Raw genomic sequence first — 11,178 nt, 5'->3', positions numbered from 1 at the left:
GATGGGTTGGAAAAGCTGGGGCTGCCCCATCCCTGGCAGCCCTCAAGGGCTTGGAGCAACCTGCTCTTGTGGAGAGTATCCCTATTGGAACTAGTTTCAATCCTATGGAATACTTATGGACTCATAGGATCATGGAATGGTTTGGCTTGGAAGGGACCTTAAAGCTCACCCAGTTCCACCCCCTTGGAACAGGACCTTGAGCTCCCAGCCAAAGGCCCTGTCATCTGAGCAGCATATTAAGTGCTCATGTAATATTTACATCTCCATTACAAGGGGGATTAAGGACAGTGCAAACCCTGGTGTTGAACCTGCAGGGAGGGCAGAGGGAGCAAGGACTGGCTTGGATGAGCCTGGCATGGAGCATGAGCTGTGTGACCTCAACCCTGCCTGCCAGGCCCCTGCTTCTTGCCCCACTGCGGCCAAGGGGAGCTCCATAGGGAACCACGCAGTGGCCCCTGGGAGTGATGCTCCCTCATTCCTCCATCCCACTGGATGTTCCTCAGCCTCTGGGTGAGCACACAGAGCGCTAATGAAGGAGCTGCTGCTGCTGCTGCTGTGGCCAGAGCTGCCCCATGGCTGGAAACCGGTTTCAGACGGGGCCTTTGGTGACCACCACCACCAGACGAGATGCCAGGGACGTGGTTCAGCTCTTGCTGTGTTAACTCCTGCCCTGCCTCCCCTCCCGTGCTCACAGGGTGCTCAGCATGATCTCGGAGAGGGACTCAGAGACCACCTTTGAGGAGTACTCCCAACCCAACGATGAGGTGATGCCCTACAGTGACGATGAAACCGAGGAGGAGCTGGAGCCTCGGCAGCCTGGGCCGAAAACAGGCCAGGCCCAGAGCAACAGAGACACCCGGGAGAGCAGAGACACCCCGAGGAGAGGTAACGGTGGGACAACACCGGGACTGGGAAGAGGCTGAGCCTCCTGTGGGTCAGGTTGTCAGGAGGGTGCCTTCGCTGGGCCCTAATGGGTGGCAGAATGAAGCTCGGCCCCATTCCACGCAGAGCTCAGGGCCAGCTGGTTGCATAAAGGGGATGAGCTGCACGGTGACCTTGTCTTTGAGGCAGAGGAGAGCTCAGACGCAGCCCCACATCCTCCCCTTGCCCGTCACCTGGACACCTGAAGCAGCATCCGCATCCCCCCTCACAGGACTGCGAGAGAACCTGCTTTGGGTTCTCCCCTGTAAGCACAAGGCTCCGCCATCCCCACAGCCAATGGCACCCAAGTTAGCACCCAAACTGGGGGCCAATCTCAGCAAACCCCAGGCCCATCCATGAGGGACAATTCCCGTGGCTTGGGGAGAGCGGCCCGTGGCTCAGGAAAGCTGCACCTCCAAACACTGCTCCTCATCCTTCCTGTGGGCTGCCTCCGGAACCGGAATCTCTGATGTGGGCAGGGCTCAGCTGGTGGCTGGATTAACAGGGCTAGGCTTGAGGGAGCTGGGAGGGACTCTGGACAAGGGATGTAGGCCCAGGAGGAGGACAAAGAGCCTGGAAACCGATGGGAAACCTAACCCTGCTTTAAAAGGTGGCTTTTGAGAGGGAACCTGGCTTGTCCCTTGCCAGCGGTGAGGTTCTGACCTTGTCTCTTCAGACTGCAGCTGGCAAGTGAAAGCGAACGACCACCACTTCTACCAGCAGCCCCAGTTCAAGAGAACAATGTTCCTGTGCTTCAAGAGAAGCAAATACAAAGTAAGTCCCCTCTGGCTGAATCAGGGGGAATTACTTCCTTAAGAAGGGCATTCCAGTGCCTAAAGGGGCTGCAAGAAAGCTGGGAGGGAGGGCCAGGGCAAGGGGAATGCCTTGAACCCGACAAAGGGGAGATGGAGATGGCCTTCACTTCGTTTAGCTGGGCAGAAGCTGTACCCTTTCCACACGGGTGCAGCGCTTTGTGCTCCGTGGTGTAGCTAAAGCTGCAGTCTGAGATTCTTTGGTGGGTTTTAATGGCACGGGAGTGAATGGCTCTTTTTGTGCCTGGTTGAGGGGACCCCTACTGAGGAAAGGAACCACTCCATCAGGGCTGATAGGGAAGCTTGAGAGGAAGCACACATGCGCTGCAAGAAGAAGCTGCTGCGCTCAGTGATGTTTGCTCTCCTTCTGCAGGGCAATGCCATCAAGACCTACAAGTACAACCCAATCACGTTCCTACCCCTGAACCTCCTGGAGCAGTTCAAGAGAGCGGCCAACTTCTACTTCCTTGTTCTCCTCATACTGCAGGTAAGGAAGGCCGAGGGAACGCCAGCCGGGAGGCGAGTGCGAGTTGCTCATTGCTCACCCGAGTAGTATCTTCCTAACCTTTGTCTGACGTGTTGGCTTCCTCCCTTATAGCCCGATCGCTATGAAATGTCTCTGAACTGAACTGATTTCCTGGGTCTCTTGCAGTCAATTCCCCAGATAAGCACCCTGTCATGGTACACAACGCTGGTGCCCTTACTCCTGGTGCTGGGCATAACGGCAGTCAAAGACCTGGTGGATGACATTGTAAGAAACGCTTTATATCGCTTTAAAGGCAAGGAAATAGGTTCTATCTAAAACTGGGATAGAGAGAACACGGTCTGCTCCTGCTTTCAGGCTCGCCACCGGATGGACAATGAGGTGAATAACAGGAGATGTGAAGTCATCAGGGATGGAAGGTTTGTGCTCATCCCTTCTTGGCTCTAATGTTTGTGGCCTTGGTACTAAGATCTTAAACCAGCTCCTTGTTGGCTGTGTGAAAATCTGATTGAAAAAGGAAGGGAACTGCCCCCAGGAGTAACTTCGACTCAGTTCTATGGTGCTAAATCAGGGCTAAAAGCAACTTAAGAAGGACCGCGTGTAGGTGAAGAGGGAAGAGGGAGGTTGGCCTCTGAGCTAGACCCTCAACTAAAAGGCAGTGTTTCCAAAGGGAAAACCACACCTGACTAGGATGCAACATTACAACATCCATGACAAGAGGTACCGAGTGTTCTAGACTGAAGAATGATCACTGTTAAACTCTCTTGCTGTTAGGTTCAAGAGCACAAAATGGAAAGATATCAAGGTTGGGGATATCCTTCGCCTGAAGAAGAACACCTTTGTTCCTGTAAGTGCTTTAGACGCTTGGTTTCTGTTCCTCCAGAGCTCCGGGTGAGCCTCCCCTTGGATTTATGGGGAGAGCGTGGATAACCATCTCCCCCTGATGCTTATTTCTTCTCCTAGGCTGATATTTTGCTGTTGTCCAGCTCCGAACCGAACAGCCTGTGCTATGTAGAGACAGCCGAGCTAGATGGGTAAGGCTCTGTTTCAGCATTCCTTGCCTTGCTGGGAAAGGGGCTGCAATTCAAACTGGTTAAGCTGGAAAACTGTGCCCAGGTTTTGATTCCCACAATTCAGAGATCATTAGAAACTGGTGAGGGATCAGTCGGTGGGGTCTGTGGGGGAACATCACACGTGGAACAAAGGCTTGGATTCGTTCAGCCTGGAGAAGGGTGATTTCATCAGTCCTGTGGCATGGCAGAGTTACAAAGAAGATGCTCCCTCCACAAAGCAGCTGCAACCTGGACCTGCTTCCTTTCACCTTTCCTTACGCCCTGCGAGTGGGAAAGCAGCAACGCATCTCTTTATCCCTTCTCCTTAGGGAAACCAACTTGAAGTTCAAGATGGCCCTGGAGGTAACGCACAGACACCTGCAGGAAGAAGGTGCAATGGCAAACTTTGATGGTTGGTGCTGTTCCACCCCTACAACTGGTCCCTTCCACCCCAAACCGTTCCGTGATTCCGTGAACAGTCATTTACTCACACCCCGACGTCACGAAGTAAAACTGGTTCGATCCTGGTACAGATCACTGCTGTAGACTAAAGCTGTTCCCCTCCTCGTTTAGGCCTGGTTGAATGTGAGGAGCCAAACAACAGACTGGATAAGTTTGCAGGCACTTTGTTCTGGAGGAACAGCAGTTACTCCCTGGACGCCGATAAGATCCTGCTGCGCGGATGTAAGATCAGGAATACGGAGTTCTGTCACGGCATGGTCATATTTGCAGGTACTGAGGAACATGTGTAACACTGACTCGCTAAATCATGCCCTGGGGAGTGAAACGGCATCTTCATCTTATAAATCCCCGTTGGGTTTATGTCCCTGGGCTGTAAAGCAGCAGGTTTAGCTCTCGGCTGCCCGCTCTATCTTTATTTGTAGGTGCTGACACAAAAATAATGAAGAACAGTGGCAAGACCAGATTTAAGAGGACCAAAATTGACTCCCTGATGAACTACATGGTTTATACTGTAAGTCTGTGTTCCAACTTCACAGCTTTGGGGTCGTTTCGAAGCGATCAGAGAGGATGGGCACTGAGGAACCCTGGTCCCTCTCTGCACATCACAGATCTTCATCGTCCTCATCCTGCTGTCAGCTGGCCTGGCCATTGGCCACACGTACTGGGAGCAGCAGGTCGGCAACTCCTCCTGGTACCTCTATGATGCTGAAGACTTCAGCCCTCCCTATCGTGGCTTCCTCAACTTCTGGGGCTACATCATCGTCCTCAACACCATGGTCCCCATCTCCCTTTATGTGAGGTAGGTAACGCCCTGGCCTTTAATAGGTGACAGGGTTGAACTAACTTAGGGGCTACTTAATGCTGAACATCCCAGTCTGCTCCTGCAGTCCGTGGAGGAAGCTGCTTGGAAAGCAAACTCGGGTGGAAAACCCCTATTTCCAGACTGTTCCTCAAACACAGCGCCATGAAACAGGAATAACTTTGACGTCGTAACATACTTGAAGTCCTCCAACCCTCTTCTTGGAGCGGAGTGGGAAGGAGGTTAAAACCCTGGGAATGAGACCGTTCCTTTGGTTTCATTTAGTGTGGAAGTGATCCGTTTTGTCCAAAGCTACTTCATCAACTGGGACCTGCAGATGTACTACCCCGAGAAGGACACTGCTGCCAAGGCCAGAACCACCACCCTCAATGAGCAGCTGGGGCAGATCCACTACATCTTCTCTGACAAGACAGGAACCCTGACCCAGAACATCATGACCTTCAAGAAGTGCTGCATTAATGGCCAGAGATACGGTAAGTCCGTGGTTGTCCAAGTGGTGCTGGGTCCCGTGCCTCCTAACCACGGTCCTTGCATTGCAGGAGACTGCCGGGACGGAGCAGGGCAGCTTCAGAGCCACCCCGAGGTAGGTTGGTGTCACCTGGCTGTGTAGAACAGGGCACGTTCCTTCCATCCTGCCGAAGCAGTGGCACCCGAGGTGACCCCAACTCTGTTCTCCAAGCAGCAAGTGGATTTCAGCTGGAACGTGCACGCAGATGGGAAGTTCTCCTTCTACGATCACTACCTGATAGAGCAAATACGAGCTGGAAAGGACCCCGAAATACACAAGTTCTTCTTTCTGCTTGCCATTTGCCACACTGTCATGGTTGACATTTCTGATGGTGAGTACGGTTTGGTTTGCCTGTGGAAGGAGAAACAGTGCCTAATCCACTTGCACAAGGGGCAGAGCCAAAAGGAAGATGATCCCCTTAGTACAAACACGGTTTCAGTGCGGAAACCCAAGTGGCTCCATGCTACTCCTCCTTTACTCGCAGCCCTATAGGCTACACAAAGCATTTGCTGCCAGGACAGACACACAGCAGCCAAACGAGTAACTAAATGGGACAGAAACTAAACGCAGAGGTGAAGAGCTTTGGAGGGATTCGTGGACGTGAGGAGTAAGCTTGGACGAGTCACATTCATGTATGCGTTTCCCTTCTCCCCACAGGTCAGCTCAACTACCAAGCAGCTTCTCCAGACGAAGGAGCCCTGGTGACAGCAGCCAGGAACTTTGGCTACGTGTTCCTGTCCCGCACACAGAACACCATCACTCTGAGCGAGATGGGCGCGGAGAGGACGTACGATGTCCTCGCCATCCTGGACTTCAACAGCGACAGGAAGAGGATGTCTGTCATCGGTAAGCTGCTTGCAAGCAAGCCTGTGTTTCACGGGGGGGAGCACACGTAGGAGAAGTTGGAGTGTGGAGGACTGCGACAGCTCTAAATCCCTGAGAAGGGGAGATGCATTTGTCCACCCAATGCTTCCCTGAGCATTGTTGGAGGTGACAAAGGAGGAACATCTTGAAGCTTTGGCACTAGACTGAAAGATCTCCCCTGAAACTCTGCCTTTACGTAGATGTACTCAAAACGCTTTGCCCCTCCTCTCTTGTTTTACTGCGCAGTAAGAGAACCAGGTGGAAACATCCGGCTATACTGTAAAGGGGCTGACACAGTCATCTATGAACGCCTGCACCCCAGCAATCCCAAGAGAGAAGCCACAGAGGAAGCACTGGATGTATGTGTGTGGTTTACCTACCCCTTGAAGTTACAGGTGCTTCAGTGCCCACTAGAACCTCACTCCGAAGCTCTTAAATCAGGTGTAACTGTGTATTTGCCACCATCTGTCAGGTATTTGCCAGTGAAACCCTGAGGACCCTCTGCCTGTGCTACAGAGACATCGATCCTGAGGAGTTCGAAGCCTGGAATAAGAAATTCCTGGAGGCCAGTGTGGCCACCACGAGCCGTGAGGAGGCTCTGGACAAAGCCTACGAGGAAATTGAACGGAACCTGATTGTAAGTCAAGTTTGAACCTTTGAACGTGCTTCTAGGGAACCAGACCTCTCCGAGGGGAAGTTATTTGGGGTGAGATCTCCTCAGGCTTTAGAACCACACCAAACGCTTCTGTTTCTGGTGTGCTTCCAGCTGCTTGGAGCAACAGCAATAGAAGACAAGCTCCAGGATGGAGTTCCAGAGACTATTGCCAGGCTTTCCAAAGCAGACATCAAAATCTGGGTGCTCACCGGTGACAAAAAAGGTGGCGTTTCATCCTAAAAGCAGGATAAGTTGGGACAACACAAGAGGGAGCCCAGAGATGCTCTCTGGAGCCAGGCTGAGAGAGCTGGGCTGGTCCAGGCTGGGAAAGGCTGACTCCTGACTCAACTCTGGCCTAAATCCTTGCCTCTGACTGCTTTCCACTGCAGAAACTGCTGAAAACATTGGATTTTCCTGTGAGCTCCTAACAGATGAAACCACCATCTGCTACGGAGAAGACACCAGGCAAGTGGGGAGCCCAGGGAAAACCAGTCCCTGGATAACATTATCCCTGCGCTTTGGTCCCCTCGGGACTCCAGGCCTGGGCTGAGCTAAGCAGGTCTCTCCCTAGTGCACAGCTTGAGTAGCAGCCCAGATTTGCTCTCACTGTGTGTCCCTGAACTTCGGGGTTATCCCAGCTATTCCTCCAGCTCATCCCATGTTCCTGCACACAGCACAGACCTATGCCATAAGCCCAGAAACTCAGCCATACGGAAATGGTTAATCCCAAGGGAAAGCAACGTAGGACTGGGAGAAATGGAGCTCTGTAACAGTGTCACAGCTATTCCTGACTCATTTTCCCAGAGTTTTCCTTATTGGCAAACCTCTTGTAGCACTGCTTAGACCATCACCTAATACATGGCAACAGAAGTCCTTGCAGCATCTGTTTCTTGTAGATTTTGAGGCTGGGACTGATCCAGCTTCAAGTTTATCCCTGTTTTTCCTCTATCCAGTGCTCTTCTTCAAACAAGGCTGGAAAACCAGAGGAACACGGCTGGATCCAGTGCACATTCCTCACTGAGAATGAATGAGCCCTTCTTCCAAGGCAGTGGGGATCGTGCTTTAATAATCACTGGCTCCTGGTTGGTATGTACCAGAGGCGTTCTCCTGCCTGTTTAGGGCAGTGCTGGATGGACTTGAAGCTCTTTTCCAGCCTGGTTGCTCCCATGACTCCCTGATTTCCTTTGCTGTCACAGAACGAAATCCTGCTGGAGAAGAAGAAGAAGAAGAAGAAACTGAAGCTCAAGTTCCCCCGAACAGCAGAAGAGGAGAAGCAGCAAAGGGAGAAGAGGCAAAGGGCCGAGGCCTACAAAGAGCAGCAGCAGCAGAACTTTGTGGAGCTGGCCTGTGAGTGCAAGGCTGTGATCTGCTGCCGGGTGACTCCGAAGCAGAAGGCCATGGTGGTGGAGCTGGTGAAGAAGTACAAGAAAGCCATCACTCTGGCTATTGGGGATGGTGCCAATGACGTCAACATGATCAAAAGTAAGGCAGCTGCAAAGCTTCTCCTGATGGGAGAGAGCTCCTCTGGGCCTTCCTCTGCAGCCTCTTCACTATCGCTCTTTGAGAAGACTCCTCCATCTGTTTCACTTGAGCGCTTGGGCTCTGTTTGCTTCCATCTGTGCTTTCCCTCCTTGGGGAAGCCCTTCAGGAAATGGTTAGTGGGGCTTCCCGATGGATTCTGTGGACGTTCCCCGCGGAGGGACTTGAATTCTCTGGGGGTTACAAACAGGGAGCATAAAGAACGAATCCCAGTGGGAAAGCCAATTCTGGGCTCTGGGCTCCGCTGTGCAGAGCCCAGAACTGGTGGGAGATGTGCTCACGTTGTGGTGTGTGTTTCCTTCACGTAGCTGCTCACATTGGAGTTGGGATCAGTGGCCAGGAAGGGATGCAAGCTGTCATGTCCAGTGACTACTCCTTCGGGCAGTTCCGCTACCTCCAGAGGCTGCTGCTGGTCCACGGGCGCTGGTCCTACATCAGGATGTGCAAGTTCTTGAGATACTTCTTCTACAAGAACTTTGCTTTTACTCTGGTCCACATCTGGTATTCCTTCTTCAATGGCTTCTCTGCCCAGGTGAGGAGGTTTCTTGTGTGGAACAGCAAGAGGGAGCGTGGCACAGCAAAGCTTTAACCTGGGAAGCGATGGCACCCCGAAGCTGCCATCCATAGCTCCTGCAGGAAAATAGGTGCTTAGTTACACCTTGTATAGGTGCAGCAGGATTCGGGTTGGAAGGGCCCTCAGAGCTCCTCTGGTTCCAAGAGGAACACCTTCCACCTGGACAGGGTGCTCCCAGGAGGTCCATGTGTGCCGTTCCAGCAGGGTCCCAGCTCAGGTCACACAGCTGGCTTGGAAGGAGTAGGGCACCCTCACACAGAGCCTTGAGCTAAGGTGTCGAGGAAGCACGGGGCAGGTCACGTAAAGCTGGAGGAGAGCCCGTGTGAGCTCTCAGGAGCCACTGAGCTTCCTCCTCTCTCGCAGACGGCCTACGAAGACTGGTTCATCACGCTCTACAACGTCTTGTACTCCAGCCTCCCTGTGCTCCTCGTTGGATTGCTCGAGCAGGTATTGTCCAGGTGCTTGGAGCTGCATGGGCTCCAAGGGCCCTTCCAACCCAACCCGTCCCTCGAAGCTTACCCCAGGAAGTCGCTACAAGTTCTCTTTCTCTTACTCAGGACGTGAGCGACAAGCTGAGCCTCCGCTTCCCCAGGCTCTACGTGGTGGGCCAGAAGGATTTACTCTTCAACTACAAGAAGTTCTTCCTGAGTTTGCTTCACGGAGCTATCACCTCCTTGATCATCTTCTTCATCCCCTATGGGGCCTACCTGAAAACGATGGGGCAGGATGGAGAAGCGCCATCGGACTATCAGTCCTTTGCTGTCACAGCAGCCTCTTCTCTTATATTTGTGGTCAACTTCCAGGCAAGTCAGCTCAGTTTCCTCAGCTCTGGGCCTGCTTTTGGCTCCTCACGCCATGGCAGCGAGCAAAAAGCTGCTCTTTGAGGCCTTCTCCTCCCTACTGATGCTCCCTTTGCATCTGGTTGAGAGGTGACTCCGCCATGCTCAGAGGAGTTGCTCACGTGGAGCTCTGCTTTGCTTCCAGATTGGTTTGGATACATCCTACTGGACCTTTGTGAACGCCTTCTCCATGTTTGGGAGTATTGCACTTTACTTTGGCATCACCTTTGACTTCCACAGTGCTGGGATCCACGTTCTCTTCCCTTCTGGCTTTCAGTTCACTGGTGAGTCCTCGTGCTTCGTGGTTCCTGGTCCTGAACTGTGGCCCAAACGATGCTTTATTTGGGAGTACCCAATCAAAATGAGCTGGAATTGGGCAGTATCCAGCAGTTGGAGTCCACAAATAGGAACCAAAAGAGCTTGGGCATGAATTTCTTGTAGGAAAAGTGCCTTACAAACTCATTCCTCTTATAGTCTCCTCACAGTAGAGTCTGAATCAAAGCCTGATGTTGTGCTACACGACGCAATACCCGTCTGAGGTGTTTCACCCTCAGAAAACAAGCTGTGCCTTTTAGTGCCTTACTCGTGTGTTACACGCAGTCGAACGACCATGTCATACACTCATTTTTGCCTTGTTTATGCCTAGGCACTGCCCCGAACGCTCTGAGACAGCCCTACCTGTGGCTCACCATGGTTTTATCCATCGCTATCTGCTTACTGCCCATAGTGGCCCAGCGTTTCTTAGCCATGACAATCTGGCCTTCGGAAAGCGACAGAGTGAGCAAAGCGGGATCTTGCTTTGGTTAACGGGGCGCGGATTCACACACACGAGGGGGAACGGGGCGTGACATTAATGGAATTAGATTGGTTTGGCTTGAAGGGCCCTTTAAAGCTCACCCGGTTCCACTCGCCCAGGGTGCTCCGACACCGCCAGGGCTGGGGCAGCCCCAGCTTCTCCATTCCCACCACCCACCCCCACAGGGAGGCACCTCCCTCGGTCCCCGTCTCCCCCCGGCGCAGCTTAACCCCGTTCCCTCCACCCGCCGCCCCCCCGTGCTGCTCCCACCTGCCTCGCGATCCCTCGCGATCCGTGCCTGTGCTCCCCGCAGATCCTGAGGCACCGCCGGCAGCTGGCGGCAGACGAGCAGCTCTGGAAGCGGCGGCCGAGCGCCTTCCGCAGGGGAATATCGGCCCGGCGCTCCGCGTACGCCTTCTCGCACCAGCGCGGCTACGCGGACCTCATCGCCTCCGGGCGCAGCCTCCGGAAGAAGCGGGCTCCTCTGCCTGCCGTGCTGGGCCCCGGCGCCGCCAAGCACTGATCCCTGCCCCGCGGCCGATGCGCTCCGACCGAAGCAGCCGGCGTCGGGCCGGGCCGGGCCACGGGACCTGCTGCTTTCGGCCTCTTACGGAGCCCGTGCGGGCGAGGCCCGGCCCGGCCAGCGGCGCAGCCCCGCGCCGGGGATGGAATCCCAGCCGCCGGTCCCCGGCAGCCGCAGTTCACGTTGGCTCGGGCACAGCGGGCCGCCCTCCCCGCCCATCTCCGCGCCGAGCTCCGGCCGCTCGCCTCCTCGGCCAGGCGGCGGTGCCTATCCCGACTGCCCCGCGCCTCTCCCGAGCGCCGCGCGGCCGGCCGCCGCTATCCCGACAT

The 11,178-nt window shown here is 54.1% G+C and overlaps 1 protein-coding gene across 1 annotated transcript; it reads left to right on the top strand.

The window, feature by feature from the left end:
* Positions 1-657: 657 nt before the first annotated feature.
* ATP8B1 (ATPase phospholipid transporting 8B1) lies at positions 658-10,849 on the top strand. Its single transcript, XM_062629326.1, has 27 exons — positions 658-885; positions 1,598-1,695; positions 2,107-2,220; positions 2,386-2,484; positions 2,575-2,636; positions 2,992-3,064; positions 3,181-3,251; positions 3,599-3,681; positions 3,843-4,001; positions 4,154-4,242; positions 4,340-4,530; positions 4,816-5,024; positions 5,091-5,134; positions 5,234-5,390; positions 5,717-5,905; positions 6,170-6,282; positions 6,396-6,560; positions 6,690-6,801; positions 6,968-7,043; positions 7,532-7,664; positions 7,775-8,060; positions 8,426-8,649; positions 9,055-9,138; positions 9,249-9,494; positions 9,676-9,814; positions 10,177-10,307; positions 10,640-10,849. Exons 1-27 carry the CDS (start codon positions 705-707, stop codon positions 10,847-10,849), a joined length of 3,738 nt encoding a protein of 1,245 aa, XP_062485310.1. The 5' UTR covers positions 658-704.
* The last annotated feature ends 329 nt before the right edge of the window (positions 10,850-11,178 follow it).

This window comes from Pezoporus occidentalis, unplaced genomic scaffold (genome assembly GCF_034315485.1).
Source record: "Pezoporus occidentalis ecotype Australia unplaced genomic scaffold, CSIRO_AGI_Poc_V1 ctg330, whole genome shotgun sequence".
In the NCBI taxonomy this organism is placed as follows: Eukaryota; Metazoa; Chordata; class Aves; order Psittaciformes; family Psittacidae; genus Pezoporus; species Pezoporus occidentalis.
Note: the sequence above shows the minus strand (reverse complement) of the source record. Positions and strands in the feature narration are given on the sequence as shown.